Source organism: Trichoderma citrinoviride, assembly GCF_003025115.1.
Source record: "Trichoderma citrinoviride strain TUCIM 6016 unplaced genomic scaffold BBK36scaffold_18, whole genome shotgun sequence".
NCBI classification, from domain to species: Eukaryota; Fungi; Ascomycota; class Sordariomycetes; order Hypocreales; family Hypocreaceae; genus Trichoderma; species Trichoderma citrinoviride.
In genome coordinates, this window is record NW_020194726.1 from 377,501 (window position 1) to 392,721 (window position 15,221).

Consider the following 15,221-nt stretch of genomic DNA (forward strand, 5'->3'; position numbering starts at 1 on the left):
TCATATGGGGAAATCAGATCAAGAGTGTTTTATCTGCATCCAAAATGCCAAAGGTTTGTTTTCCTTCTCTACTTCCTCCTCTTTTTGTAATGCGTCGTATGGTGAAACCTCTCCCCAGCTTACAATTTCGCACCATGCATCATCAAATAGTCGCCCTCGATGCGTGGCATGTGCCCATCCCGCCGGATCTCCTGCAGCTGCCGGCCTCGCACTCGTACGACCTGAAGCTCTGCGAGACGAAATCAGCCTCGCCGCAAGAGATTCACGATCGCGTCAAAGACGCCAGCATCATTGCCGTCACGGTCACTCCGCTTGACGCCTCGACCCTCTCCGCAGCCGTGACGCCAAACCTCCGTCTGGTGGTGGTCATTGCATCCGGCACGGACGGCATCGACAAGCGACGATGCGAAGAAAGGGGCATCAGGGTGCTGAACTCGCCCAGCGCGAATACGGAGAGCGTTGCGAACCATGCCTTGGCAATGTATTTTGCGTGTCGCCGGCGCTTGTTGACGATGCACCACGCCGTGTTTCGGACGGACGAGTGGAAGAGACAGGGGACGGTGATGAGGAAGATGCTTTCTAGAGATGGTGGCTTGCCATTATCTTGTCAAGAAGAGGTAGTGGGGATTGTCGGATATGGTGCAATAGGTATGTTGTCCACGATTCGATGCCAAAATTTCAACTCTTTTGCTGACATGGGCTACAACAGGGCAACGTGTTGCTCAAGCATGCCGCGGCCTTGGAATGACTGTCTTGATTGCTTCTCGGAAAGTCGCAGCGGGGACAGAGACCATTTCCAATGGCAGAACCCCCTTCACAGAGGTTCTGCGCCGATCATCAGTCATCGTGCTATGCTTGCCCCGGAATCCAGACACGATCAACATGATATCCGACGACGAGTTTCGGACAATGTCCCGAAAGGCGATCGTGGTCAACGTCACGCGCGGGGGCATTGTAGACGAGCATGCCTTGCTGAGAGCGCTCAGAGGCGGGCTGATCGACGGGTGTGCTACGGACGTGTTTCTGAAGGAGCCTTCCGGAGCGGGCGAGCACTGGCAGGACGGCGATAGCCCGATTCTCGGCTTGAGCGAGGCCGAAGCGGACGAGGTGAACTTGGTGGTTACGCCTCATGTGGCGTGGTGCGCGAGCGCGACCATGGACAACTACTTGCAGACTTTTAAGCAGAATGTCGAGGATTGGTGTGCTGGGAAGTTGTCAAACGTTGTGGTCTAAGGGGTAATTGTTGCTGGACGGAATTTGGCTTATACCTGAGCAAAGTGGAAGAGAGAGATTGAGATTGTACCATTGTACTACCTTATGTTGTTAAAAAGAACAAGAGACAAAAGGTTGGCACTGATAAAGAGGTTTATGATCTTGGTTTCAAGTAAAAAGGGGAGGAGGAGGAGGAGGAGGAGCCCTTTGGGATGGATAATAAAAGGCTCAACACTTACAAGCCGGTGCGAGGGCGAGACGAGATCGCTGTCAGTTCAATAACAAGATGAAATGAAAACTAGCAAACAACCAGGATAGCTCACAGACCCCGCAGACTTGATCCTTGCCAGTGCACCGTTGCAGGAATCAGTAGTGAAACTCAGCGGCTTGGGTCGGGAGAGTGTCTGTATGCTGTAGTAGTACTTTCGGGGTGGTTTCTGCAGCTTGCATTGCCGGAGATATGCTCGAGCGAGCGATAATCATGAACCCCTTCGAGGTCAAAGGCGCAAAAGCTTCATTCTCTCCTCATCTGTATAAGTCATACAAAGCCAGGGACTAATACATACGACTATAGGTAGCGGAGTACTCGGGGTCTTGTCAAGCACTTCTCTTGAGTGTATTGTCTTCAGGTTTTGGCATCCCAGGCCTCCACAACTGGAGTTGATCTACTACCTAAAACTAACTGCTAAGCGGTTCAAGGGAGTCCATAGTAATCCAGATTGGTTCCCCTTCCTCGGTCTCTTCCAACTTTACATAAAACAAAGTACCCACAACAACAGCCAGAAACAGGACTGTGAAGAGAAATGGCACAATCTCAACCGAGACCCCAAACATGAGGCCGGCGATGAAGCTACCTACGCTTTGCATCGCGCCAATAGTCGCATACAATAGTCCAATGTGATGGCCCCCGGACAAAAGGCCAAGGAGGCTGTACATGGCTGGATTGTAGCCACACCCGAGAGCATAGACGTAGATGGCTGCGACTAACAACATGGTTGACTGGGCGTGGCTTGTGATTGCGATTCCCAAGGATCCGGTCACAAGAGCTACAATGCTGGCCCGTGAGATGGACATGTCCTTTCTCAGGGGGCTAAAGCGTAGCTTTTCGATCAGGAAGCGGCTGGTCAGCGGTAGTATCATGGTCAACAAGACGACCTTCAAACTGCTGGACCATACTATCGACAAAAGTATCTATGTCAGGTGTGTCAGCGATGGAAAAGATGATTCATAGACGCCCACACAAAAACATGTTAAAAACTAACTGGTATGTCTGCGGAGTCGGGTCGCTGTGAAGATCGCTGCTGGGTGACGAGGAGGGGTATGTTGCTGCCCGTCGTGGTGAATGCACAGAAAGCGATAAGCATGCCCAGCTTCTTGTTCTCGGTAAAGGCACGATGGATGAGCCCGGCCATTGACGTCAGGAACTGGGTGAGTCGAAACTTGTAAGACGAAGGGGTTCGTAGCTCAGATGCTATCGTTGGGCCACCGCTCCTGAGGCTGGGTGCGCGCGTCTCCGGCAAAGAGAGCGCGATCAAGAACGACGCAAGTAGGCAACCAAACCCGGCGTATATGGAAACCCAGCTGCCTGCGTATGTAAGAGCCAGTAATAACGGATAGGAGAGCAGTTCGCCAAATATGGCAGCACCCGTAAGATAAAAGAACGTAGTTGACCAGCCAAGGATGTTAATGATTTACGCAAAAAAAGGTAAACGGGGAAGATATTGACACCTTACCTTTGAGTGTCTGGACTGATGTCGCTTGCTATTGTGAATATCATGGCCGAAAGAACCGTGCTACCACCCCCGAATAGAGCCCAGAGTCCCTTTAACCCCATCAAGTGGACTGGGAACGTTGTTGGGAATCGGCCTGCAGCGTGACCAGGTCAGTCAGTCAGTCAGTAAGTCAGTTAAAACGTGCTCGAATATAGCGTGGTATATACATCTACGCACAAATAACCGCGTCAAATGCTTGCGCCAAGATGGTGCCTGCAATGGACAACTGGAGCATTCGTTTACGTCCATATATATCTGCCGCCATACCACATGGCGCAGCGGTTAAGAAACTCATGATAGTCTCGGAAGCGGCTATCCAGCTTTGAAGCAGAGACAGTTCGTCGTGTCGACAAGCGGAGTTGTTCAAAACCATTGTGTCATTCTCGTTAGGTTTGTGACATAAAATGTCTTCCTGTATGTGATTTATCGGTTGTACAATGAGTGTCTTTCCAACACCCGCAAAGACGAGCAACAAGAGACATTTGAAGATGATAGCCAGACGCGACCTGGTAGCATTGCCAACCGCAGGTTCTCTGACATGGTCGGCATGAGGACTTGCTTGTAGAAGGGGGGTTTGCTCCCCATCCTGACTGGAAGCCATGAGATCGAGCCGCCGAGCGTGTTATGTCGAGACCAAGATGATGAGGAGGAAATAACACCCAACAGTCGGGTCTGGGAGGACTAGAAAAAGATGATGGTGAAGATTCTGGGAGTGCAAGAGTGGCATGGCATGGTTTCAGATTCTTCCGCTTGCTTCTCTTTGCACAGACGAGGAAAATTTCATGTTGGCACGGATCAGGCCCGTGCCTGCGCTCCTTGCGCCATATGCTAGCAGCCCACCAGTAATTGCATTGGGCGCTATCAATAATAGTACGTAGGATTCTCTGGCGCATTGCGTAGTTAATTAGAGGCCTTGTCCAAACACCAAGTTTGCGATCGCAAGGAGGAAGCAAGGTATGATAGACAACACATGAGCAAACCAGTAAGTAAGCAAGCAAACAAGCAGACAAACCATCGGTAATTCCGACTGAATTGAGTTAAGGATTCATCCCAACTTGGGGACCAAAGGCTGGGGCACAGCCGGCTGTAATAGCCTTGCTGACCCTTACATCCTGACTGAATATAATCTGTATAAAATGCTCAAGTGGCCGGAGAATGAAACCGTTCATTCGGCAAGCCTGTCTTTTCTCACTGATACTGAACCTCCTGACTCTACTATTTTGTCCCCACCCCCTCTAGAAAACAAAGGAGGGTTATCTTGTGTCCTTTCGCTCCTTTCAATTCCATTCATTGGTATGTTGTCCTACAGGTGACCCGATAACGAAAACAATCAAGAAAAGCAGGAAAACTGATGTAGGGGGTCTTTTGCTTAGGAAGTAATAAGATGCGTAAATCTTTTGGCATACCTGCTCTGGCCTTATCTGGCATCTGGAGCGGCGCTCACAGTCTTGCCGTCGATGCTGCCACACATATCAACGCAACCAGACCCTCCAAAGCCGCAGCGACATTTGGACCCGTGGTAATGGTCCGTTGTAATGCCAATGTTGCAGGTGCGCACTACCTCGGTTGGTATCAAGAGTGCATGGACAAAATGGCCGGCCAATGGGGCTTGGCCTCTGCATCCGAGGTCGGCCATTTCGACGACGGATGGGGTTGCAAGTGCAGGTATGCATCATCTACGCCGGGAGCCTGGAAGGTTGCCCGACAGCACCTTTGGGACGCTGTTGTAAGCAAAGATGCTTCCTGCAGCGATGCTCTCTACCTTAACTCGGAGATGGGCCTGGGGGTCACAGAGTTGAGATTCTGGTGCAGATAAATTGGGCTATGTCCCTATCTTTTTGTGATACATACTATAGTATAAGGTAACGACTGGCTATATAGCTTCTGAATAAATGAATGTAGCTAAAACATATATACATGTCTTTATACCGTCCTCATAGATAGTGAAAGTAGTTGGAGCTGTTCCCCTTTGCATAGCGATCTGGCATAGCCTCACACGCAGACACTCCGTCTCCCGCCCCCGTAGCATGCACATCCTCCATCTGCTATGTTGTGTTGAACCATAAGATGGACCGACGGCTACCTAAACCTGCTGTCCATGCTCCATGATAAACTTGGCAATATCGCTGTTGGCGGTACCGTTTGCCATAGCTTCAGCAACATTGGTATAAGTTGCATTGTCCTCTTTGTACACCATCCAGGTAGAATCGTTCTCAGTCCATCCAAAGGCATTGGGCGCAACTGGCTCACAAGGCGTATCACGGGCTTCGAGCCTTGAAGTCGAGGTGTTCCAGTTACCGCCCGAGATGACGGGAAATCCAGTAGGACAGACACAGACCCCGCTGTCCAGTCTCTCAAGGACAACGCCACACTGGTTGCCGGCTTGAGACGAGAAAGCGGTGCCAATGCCACCCTCAGTAGTCGTTGCGAAGTCCATGCAGGTTGCGAGCTGGTTGGGTGCCAAAGCGCAGCATGTGTTGGGCGCCAAGTCTATGCAAGACGCAAAGAGACCCGATTGACAGACATCGTCGTTCTCGTAGAAATTGATATTGGCAACTTGAGTGAGCGCCGTAGAAGCAAGGCCGAGAAGAGAGATCAGAGTGTAGGAAAGCATTGTGATTGTGGTTGCAATGAATCTTGATAATCAGGTTGGCTTGTAGTGTAGTAACTGTGTTGTCAACTTCAAAGTCTCTGAGACGGTAAACACAACTGATATATATAGTTTGCTAGGATATCTTCTATAGTCTTTCAAGTTGAACAGATGGACTGCTGCTTGGCCAAGAGTTGCTTGCGCCCGTTGCGCCCGTGTTTGCGCCCGCAGAGTTATAGAGTCTCCTGACGATATTTCGCCAAAGCCCCAAGAGGGTCACACTCAAAGTGCTGCCACTTTGTCAATAGTTGCGAACGCACCTTGTCGCAGACCGTGTGTAGTTGAAGACGGTTGAATCGCACTATCTGTTGGTTCCACTTTTAGCAACTAACTGTTAGGAAAACACTATTCAACTTGGACTATTTAGCAAACAATACTACTTATTTCCTAGCTATTTTATATATAAAGGAAAAGGTTCATGTACATTTCGTGCATTAGCGGCACGAGCTCGGATTAGAATATATTCTCTATTTCCTCCTTCTTATGATTCGGGCGCCCGCAACTCACGCCATTGTTGACAAGAACAGGCTTGATCACCGTCAACTGAAGGTTATCCGTCCGTTTCCTCAAGGTTATCCGTCTGTCATGTAAGGTTATCCGTCCATCACCTGCCTCTCTGGGTCCCGACGGCCCGGGCCCGCATACTTCTTCGGTGTTGTCGTACGATGCCGACGGTCCGTTTCGACCAGCACCAAGACCTCATATTTGAGGGTTTCGCATCTAAACTCGCCAATCAACAACTGCCAGAACCCATATGATGGATCATCTCCGTGCTCTTGCGCCGCTGCGATGTCACCCTCCGCATTGTTGAATCTGGCCTATCCCCGTCGAACTGTTAAATCCGACTTATGACCATCTGAATAATAGTCACGCAGGTGTAATGTAGTCACCTGTAATACTGCAACCCATAATGCCACAAACAGACACATTACTCCTATAAGTAATATGTTACGGGCCTCATCTCCCTGAGTCTTTGAATACCTTATCTTATTAGTAGGACTAGTCTTCTGCGCTTCTAACTCTGTCTAAACTATTATACAAAGCACCTATAAGATACTACTATTATAGTATTATGTATTCGTAATATAGTCAATTAAACAAAGGTGATATAGTATTAAAAGAACTACTTTATACTTAATATTTATAACTACTACTTCTTGAACTGGAAATATATATAGTAACCTGGCTGATCAGCCGTTCTGTATCACGGCCTTACTATCATGTGTTCTAGTGTAAACTTTTGTGATGTTTTCTTATGTAAGATTTATATAACATCCTGGTAGAAACGCGCGTCCTCTTATGTTAAAAGACAGATTATCTACCGCGACATGAGTAACGCCGGATCTGGCCATCATCACTTATCCAGGTCTATTGCTGAACTACCTTATGTATTCCGTAGCTACGTGCTCCCATACAGTGTATCATGATCCAACACATTCCACATTATCATCCACGGGCTGGAAACATAAACGAGAACAAGAAATTGAATTCATCATCAAAACGAAGCCCATAGCCTAAAACGCCCGCAGTCTGTGTGAACCCCTGAACCAATAACAATGGGAATCATCTCGATGTGATCCCTGTCCACTATGATACTTCAACGCCATCTTCGCCGATCCAACCCGCGGACGGCTTCTTTTTGCAAATGTACAAGCTTCCAACTGTGTAAAGCAAGAAAGGGAAGAGATGAGAGAGAAATGCAAGAAAAAAAGAGAGGAGAAAAGGCACGCCAGACGGCGAATGACTTAAAAGTCGTCGTCAAAGGAGAAGTCACCGCCGTTGGCATCCTTGGCATCGCCGGCTGAGCTGTCGTCGGTGACCTTCTTGGTGCTGTTCATGACACCGGCCTTCTGGTAGTCGGCGACGCGCTTCTCGAAGAAGTTGGTCTTGCCGCCCAGGGAAATGTTCTCCATGAAGTCAAAGGGGTTGGACGACTTGTACACCTTTTCGTTGCCGAGGGCAACCAGCAGGCGGTCGGCAACAAACTCGATGTACTGCTTCATCAGGTTGGAGTTCATGCCCAGCAGAGCGCAAGGGAGAGCCTCGGTCAAGAACTCCTGCTCGATGCGGACGGCGTCGGTGATGATGTCACGAATCACCTCCTTGCTGGCACGGTTCTTCAAGTGGGAGTGCAGCAGGCAGGCAAAGTCGGTGTGCAGACCCTCGTCACGAGATATGAGCTCGTTGGAAAAGGTCAGGCCGGGCATGAGGCCTCGCTTCTTGAGCCAGAAGATGGAGGCAAAGGCACCGCTGAAGAAGATACCCTCGACGGCGGCAAAGGCGACGAGACGCTGGGCAAAGGAAGAGTTCTTGTCCTGGATCCATCGGATCGCCCAGTCGGCCTTCTTGCGGATGCAAGGAATAGTCTCAATGGCGTTGAAGAGGTAGCTGCGCTGGCTGTGCTCCTTGATGTAAGTGTCGATGAGCAGGGAGTATGTCTCCGAATGGATGTTCTCCATCATGATCTGGAAGCCGTAGAAGCAGCGAGCCTCGGGAATCTGGACCTCGCCGCTGAAGCGCTCGACCAGGTTCTCGTTGACGATGCCATCAGAGGCGGCGAAGAAGGCCAGGATGTGAGAGATGAAGTACTTCTCGTCATCGTTCAGCCGGTTGTTCCAGTCGTGCAGATCCTTGGACAAGTCAATCTCCTCGGCGGTCCAGAAAGAAGCCTCGGCCTTCTTGTACATTTGCCAGATCTATTGCAATGTCAGTCAACTATCGTTCCTAGAGGTCCCTGTCGCAAAGTGGAGTGTGCCACTTTACGCGTCGAAACGCGTCCGGGGAGGGGTATGGACAAACACACCTCGTGGTACTTGATGGGGAACAAGACGAAGCGCTGAGGGTTCTCTTGCAGGATGGGCTCGTCAATCTCCTCGGGCTTGATTGTGGGAGCCACGGCGGGCTTGGCCGCCTCCTTGTCGACCTTCTTGACGGTCTCGGTGGCCTTGTGGTTGTCGTCCATCTCCTTGGCTAGGCTCTCGAGGGCGGACTCGTCGAGAGGCTGGTTCTCCTTGTCGGCAGCGTTGAAGTTGATCTTCTTGACGGGGGACTCGATCTTGAAAGAGTCAATGGCGGAAGCGGCCTGCAAAAGGACATTGTTAGCTTGACCTCTGAAAAGCAATTGGTGGTGTCAGTTCACGGTCCGGGTGGAAGCGGTTGCACTCACCAGCTTGGAGGGAGTGAGTTCGGTGGCCATTGGATCTGACTGAGCAAGAGACAAGACGAGACAACAAGACAGAGCGCGTAAAGTGGGAAAAAAGAAGAATATCAGGAACAATTTGCTCTGAAATGGTGCAGACGCGTGTGGTTTGATCGAGGAGACGAGACTCTCAGCGTCGGTGGCGCCAGAGGTTTTTGTAAGAGCAGAGCAGGCCAGTCACGTGCGGCGCGACGCGTTCAGGACGTGTTTTCCAGCGGGTCTCGCAGCGCCTGCAAGAGCCCTGCAAGTGCCCTCCAGATGCCCTATGAAGATGCGCTGGAGCCTCCCTGGGGGCCTGGGGGCGCTGGATCGGGCAAGGCGCTGCAGGGATGGCGGCTGGTCGACAGGTACCGAGGCGGTACTCGCGGGGGCTCGCTGGCTGCCATGGCGGGGCTGCTCAGCTGCGGTGCTGTGGCCGCTGTGTAAAGTGGTTCGGCGCTGGCAGACGCGTGAAGCTTGGGAGTCGCGTCGAGGTATTGCGCTACCTTGATGACTCGATGATCCTGGGCATTGCTGCGAGTGCCTGGAGGGCTTAGCAAATGATGATGCGTGAGACCCTCCGTGCTCCCTGTTTATCAATCTTGAATCAGCAACAACAAACGCTTTGGATCTCGTGTCAGTGGGGCCAGGATTTGTGGTGTGTTTTCTTTGTATCTTCGCCTGTGCTTGGTTGTGAGAGGCCGGTGGGATACCGTGCTCGATGCAGGTACAGGTACGACTTGAAGCTGATACTTCAACTCGAGAGCATCACAGGGGACAGGAGTATCTGCTACTGCTTTGCGCACAGTCTCGCGCCTTTCCGTCACTCCGGGCGAGCTTGAGGGCCTGATCAAGCGAGAGCTCGTAGCTCCGAGAGCTCGATCCGACGTGGGGCTGGTCTGAGCTCTGGACGCGAGTCCGTCTCCATTCCATCGACTTGAGGCGTCACCAGTGAGATTCACGCTCAGCTAGGGCTTGCTCCAAGTCGAGCTGTGAATACTTGTGCTAGAGCCAAACACAAGCTCGAAGCCAGACATATCTCAGCGTGAACGATGAATTGGACTAGACTAGCGAGCTTCAGCGCGAATGTCAAGCCCATTGTTGTCTCGTTTGTTTCCACCATCGTCAAGCTGGTGGGTGACAAGGCGTTGTCCCCTTGTCTCCTCCTACAGTAGTGCGCATCTGCAGCCAGGGGCTGTCTGCAGGGAGACTTGCGTGCATCTACAGCACCATCCATGCCCTGGTCTGTCTTACCAACACGCCCGAGTCGACTCGCCATTCGTCACCGCGAGTGAAGCCATAATACCTACGAAGTACGGACTCCACGGAATCGGATCGTCAGAAACACAGTCTTCACCGCATCAGCTTCCGGCTTCTTAGCAAAGCATGACAGATGCTGCTGGTCTGAAACAGTCGGTTGCTTCACTTGGTCAAGAGTTGGATGCATTATGCTCGATGCTTCATATCATGATTCTCATCTTTATTGTAGTGGTATCTATCTAGAAAGCACTGCTGTGCGAGGCCAAACCAGGCATCATCCTTTCCAGCGGCATTGTCAATCCATTTCTTCCACCCTTTTGTATCTTCCACGACGAGTGCAGGTCTTCGCGCAATTACCATTACCTATGAATGAATGCCCCTCTCGCAAAAGTCTTTTTTGGTTTATCCCATCAATGGGGCCGTCAAAATGCGCAGATCCACCCCATAGCTTCCCAGCCTCATAATTACACAAACGGACGCGTTCCAGACATGCGAGAACACAAAGAGAAAACAGAAAAAATAACAAAACGACTCCGCTTGCAGAACAAAGAAGATTCAATGGCAAGAGCAAAGGAAATTTCGTGAGGCGCTTAGACAAACGAACCAGCGATGTGCGCTCCCCGCGGTAACGTGGCAACCGAACCATGCAGACGCCTACAGGAAGCCACCATACCGCCTGCTCTGCTGCTTGCTGTTCTGTCGTGGGTCGTGGTACCTATCCGCGTTCCCATGGCCCGTCTCAACATCGTGAGGGCGAGCCTTGCTGCGGCCACCAAAAAATCCGCCGCCATCGCGGACGCGGGCGGCGTCTGGCTCGCGTGGGGCTCTCGGGTCCTGGACGTAACGCCGGTCTTCAGGCCGGGCCGGGGACTCACGGCGGGACGGAGGATGCGACTGGTATTCGGGGGGATCTTCGCGCATGATTCGGTCATACTCTTCGGGGCTGCTGGGGTCGATGGCCGGGATGGGCTGTCCGCTTTTTCGAAGCTCCTTTTTGCCCTTTTCGCGCAGGTGCTGCTCGAGCAGTGCTGCGTTGCGCGTGTTGGCGCGGAACACGGCGTCGGCCAAGTCTCCGAGGAAGGGGACTAGGCCAATGGCGAAGTCGACAATGATGTTGATGAGCATCCTGATCCGAATTGCGGATGGAAGGCCGCCCTCTACTTGACAGCATGTCCTATACACCATCAAGGCCATGAAGACATCGAGAACGTCGCCGGCACTATAACAAAGTTAGCCAGCCGTACAAAAAGGTGAGCGTGGGGAGGAGATGCTCGACTTACGCAGGAACCAGACCGATGACGCTGCTCCAGCCGAAGCGGATTCCAAGAAAGTTGAACAGGCTCATGTCCAGACGATATGCTCGCCTCTTGACCTTTGTGAGGACTTGGCCGTCGTGCTCTGAGATGCCGGGGGGCAGAGCCTTCTTGCGCTTCTTGACCTTGCCCGTAGGCCTGCCATCGAGCCTCGTAGCAGGGACTTGCTCAAAGTACGGATCCTAACACGCAGCTTGTCAGTAAAGCGGAATGAAATAAGATGATTTGATGCTGCCTCTTACCTCTTTGCCAAACTTGTTCTGCATCGACTCCCCCAGGATCCGTTTGCTGATCATCTTTGCCAATAAGCTCGTCATGGTTGCGGTGTTGTGTGGAGGTAATGTCTATCGAAGACAAAGAGAAATGAATAGGTAGGTGATGGGTTTTCAAGCTTTAGAAAGATTGAAGAATCCGATATTTATATGCTTCTTTCTTCTCAACAAACAAAGACACAATCGAGAGCCTCGTCGGGTCGATTGGAGAGGCGCTTGCTGTCGTCTGTTTCAGAAACCGCCAGTGGGCGGCAGTTGATTTTCAAGGGCGGCCGCCGACAGCCAACCAAATAAAGGCGTCAAAAGTGAGACAAGGCTATCAAATCAAATCAGGCGGGCGGTTGGAATTGGCAGGGAGCAAGAGTGAAAGAAAGAACGAAGACTGAAACAGAGAGAAATTCGCAGGCCTGACCGTGTCTTTTATATGCCGTGTCTCTCGACTGCGCAGTGAATGGCGTAGAACCTGTTTTTGGCGTCAAGTGTTCCTGGTGGCTCTCCCGCAGAAAGCGTCATGATGTAATTTGGCGGCGCATCACTGGAGAAGAGCATTGAGGCCGCTGGGAAGGGCTGCATCGGCGCTGAGCCGGCCAATGAGACGGCGCCGGAGGTGCCCCAGCAGCCGCTAATCGTGGGCTTGTTACAGGGGAGTTTCTAGCGCTGGGCTGCCTCTGGTGACGTTTTGCCACTGAGGTGAGCATCAGGACATGGACAAAAGCCGGCCACTCTCGGCAGATCTAGCGCCACGATAGACGAGCAGTGCACGGCCACGTTGGGGCGACCTAGCCACGGGATACTGAGGCTGTGCAGTTGGGCTGCGTGGCTGAAGCTATCCGCTGGTATGCGACTGAGAACACACTGTGTGGCTTATGTGGCGCTCAGCAATTTGGGTGCTACGTTTTCCTAAGCGGAGACAGTGCGACTTCTGGCGTCCTCCGGCCATCACGCACTGACTAACCCGATCACAACTGCACCCAAAGCGGGCAAACCTCCCTCACCAACCTCGTGGCATCCGATAGCTTCAGCATCTCTCCGCGTCGGCAAACTCCATCTCGGCAAAGTCTCCGAATCGCTGCCAGCACCGCCTCTGTCCCGCTAGTACTCCGCTGCTCAACTCAACAACCGGCCGGGCCTCTGCACTCGTCGCCTGTGGCTGAAGCGCGCCTCGCGATCCCATCTCAGCTGCCAGACCCTCGGAACGACTGAACCATGCCCATGCCCATTATCCTGTCACATGTCCGAAGCGCACTCCGTCTGGCCAAATCGTGAAGACCGAACGATCACGTTGTTTTATTATTAATCGGAGCATGGGGCTGAGCTGAACACTCGCATCAAACAAGAGACAAACATGGCTGAGAAACAGATGCAGCTGGAAGACTGTACGGACTAGCCTTTTCAACCCCCCCTTGCTTGAACTCTGTTGTGCCGGTCTCGGTGAGATGCTGACCTGCTACCCGTCTGCTAGGGCTGGACGACTTGTGCGTCCGGTTCATCATCAACCTTCCGCAAGAGGACTTGTCCTCAGTCGCCCGGTTATGCTTTCAAGTCGAAGAAGCACAATGGTTCTACGAAGATTTCATCCGCCCCCTCGATCCGTCCCTCCCGTCCATGACGCTGCGCACCTTCTGCCTGCGAATCTTTCAGCATTGCCCGCTGCTTGCTTCGTTCTCGGTTGAGAACCATATAAAGGCGTTTGAAGAGTTCCTGCAGTACAAGACACGTGTGCCCGTTCGCGGCGCTATTATGCTCAACAAAGAGCTGGACTCCGTCGTTCTTGTGAAAGGCTGGAAGAAGGGTGCTAGTTGGAGCTTTCCTCGTGGCAAGATCAACAAGGACGAAGATGACCTTGATTGTGCTGTGAGAGAAGTCTACGAGGAGACTGGCCTGGACCTCCGGGCAGCAGGACTGGTGCCGACGGAGGGGAAGCCCAAGTACATTGAAATCCCCATGAGAGAGCAGCATCTCCGCCTTTACGTCTTCCGCGACGTCCCCATGGACACGGTGTTTCAGCCTCGAACCCGGAAGGAAATCAGCAAGATTGAGTGGTACAAGCTTTCCGACCTGCCCACTCTTCGGAAAAAGGGCCCTCAAAACAACAGTAACAACCATCAATATGACTCTGGTGCCGGAACCAATGCGAACAAGTTCTACATGGTCGCCCCTTTCCTGGTTCCTCTGAAGAAGTGGATTACTTCACAGAAAAAGATTGATGAAAAGCGGACATTCAGCGCCAGCATTCAGGCCAACCCTCCCTACCAGCATAAGGCCATCGAGGAGGATCCTACCGAGGACGAGACGTGGGTGCCCAACGTTCCGGACACGATGCCTGCTGCCGCGCCGGCCCTCGAGTCTCTCGATGGAGCCACGCGGGAATTACAGCGCCTGTTGAACCTTCAGCCATCGGTTCAGCCGCCGGCGATGCGTTCTGAGCCAGTCCCTGCTGCAGCTGCTCCCACGGATAAGGCCAGCGCGCTGCTCTCCATTCTCCAGTCGTCAAGCACCACGTCTCAGCACGCGCCCCCATCTCAGCCTATGCCCCCGTCCCAGCATGTGCCTCCCGGTCCCTCTCAGATACCAGATGTGCTCTCAGCTCTGATGCCGGCGGTAGCAGGACAGTTTCGAAACCCACAACCCAACGTCAACGCTGTGCCCCCAAACGCGCCCCAGGCCGTGCCAAACGCCCACCAGCAGCTCCCGGAATTTGTTCCACCTGCGTACCAAACCGTGCCAAACACACACCCGCAGCTCCCCAACTTTTCAAACCAACCTGCCGGATGGAACCCCCTGCAAGCCAGGTACGGGGAACAGACCGGCGGCCCAGCGCCTCAACAACCCGCCTATCCTGGATATGCCATCACGTCGCAGCAGACTCACACCACCAGCTCGACCGTCAAGTCCGGCCCAAACCAGCCGACTCAGATCCTCCAGAGAGACCAGACCATCCAACAGGTCCAACAAGTCAATCCCCCGGAGCCGCCCAGGGGCAATCTCGCTCCTTACGCAGGTCTTTACGAAAACCCAGGACAGCCTCGCCCTGGACAGGTTGTCCAGCCGTCACCGTCCACCCTGCCGATTCCTATGGCCTCGTCAGCTGGCCCCTCCGCGGCAAGCAACTACAACTACAGGCCCGAAGTGTCCCAGGAACAGAAGAGACAGCTTCTCTCCCTCTTTGGGACACCCGGCAAACCGGCGGCGAGCAACGCCGCCACATCCGCAGCAGCTGGCTTCTCCATGCCCCGCGCTGCAGCAATGGCTCCGGGAGGTGTCGACGGGCAAGCAGGGCTGCAGCGCAACGCGGCGCCATCTCGCAACAGCAATGTGACGCCTATATCGCAGGCAGATCAAAGCTTTTTGTTGGGTTATTTGCAGAACATTACAAAGAATACCAATCCCGCAAATTAATTTGGGTCCGATCCTTATCAAGATGAGTAACAGAAGGATGAAAGAACCGTTTCATGGTCCCTTTAAAGGGGACGCAAGAGGAATCTAACCTGAGGGATCGTTGTGAGTTAGGCACATTCTTTAGTGATTTGGGGAGGGGAAAGCTTTTGGGTGATGCATGGCATT

The 15,221-nt window shown here is 52.5% G+C and overlaps 6 protein-coding genes across 6 annotated transcripts; 2 read left to right on the top strand and 4 right to left on the bottom strand.

The window, feature by feature from the left end:
* Positions 1-134: 134 nt before the first annotated feature.
* Positions 135-1,233, top strand: BBK36DRAFT_1129906 (hypothetical protein; the record flags this gene model as incomplete). The annotated part of the gene is made up of 3 exons (XM_024891784.1): positions 135-170; positions 228-648; positions 710-1,233. The coding sequence occupies 3 exons, from the start codon at positions 135-137 to the stop codon at positions 1,231-1,233; spliced, it is 981 nt and encodes a 326-aa protein (XP_024745577.1).
* A 657-nt stretch (positions 1,234-1,890) lies between these two features.
* BBK36DRAFT_1172814 (hypothetical protein) lies at positions 1,891-3,357 on the bottom strand (the record flags this gene model as incomplete). The annotated part of the gene is made up of 4 exons (XM_024895791.1): positions 1,891-2,332; positions 2,629-2,793; positions 2,946-3,078; positions 3,162-3,357. 4 exons carry the CDS (start codon positions 3,355-3,357, stop codon positions 1,891-1,893), a joined length of 936 nt encoding a protein of 311 aa, XP_024745578.1.
* Positions 3,358-5,067: 1,710 nt separating this feature from the next.
* On the bottom strand, positions 5,068-5,598 carry BBK36DRAFT_1129790 (hypothetical protein; the record flags this gene model as incomplete). The annotated part of the gene is made up of 1 exon (XM_024891773.1): positions 5,068-5,598. One exon carries the CDS (start codon positions 5,596-5,598, stop codon positions 5,068-5,070), a length of 531 nt encoding a protein of 176 aa, XP_024745579.1.
* A 1,781-nt stretch (positions 5,599-7,379) lies between these two features.
* BBK36DRAFT_1145052 (ribonucleotide reductase) lies at positions 7,380-8,830 on the bottom strand (the record flags this gene model as incomplete). Its single annotated transcript, XM_024893725.1, has 3 exons — positions 7,380-8,330; positions 8,438-8,716; positions 8,801-8,830. 3 exons carry the CDS (start codon positions 8,828-8,830, stop codon positions 7,380-7,382), a joined length of 1,260 nt encoding a protein of 419 aa, XP_024745580.1.
* Positions 8,831-10,726: 1,896 nt separating this feature from the next.
* Positions 10,727-11,702, bottom strand: BBK36DRAFT_1163297 (hypothetical protein; the record flags this gene model as incomplete). Its single annotated transcript, XM_024894517.1, has 3 exons — positions 10,727-11,291; positions 11,353-11,567; positions 11,628-11,702. The coding sequence occupies 3 exons, from the start codon at positions 11,700-11,702 to the stop codon at positions 10,727-10,729; spliced, it is 855 nt and encodes a 284-aa protein (XP_024745581.1).
* Positions 11,703-12,998: 1,296 nt separating this feature from the next.
* Positions 12,999-13,844, top strand: BBK36DRAFT_149107 (DCP2-domain-containing protein; the record flags this gene model as incomplete). Its single annotated transcript, XM_024897565.1, has 2 exons — positions 12,999-13,033; positions 13,120-13,844. Coding segments are annotated over exons 1-2 (756 nt in total), but the record flags the coding sequence as incomplete, so codon positions are not given.
* Between the last annotated feature and the right edge of the window lie 1,377 nt (positions 13,845-15,221).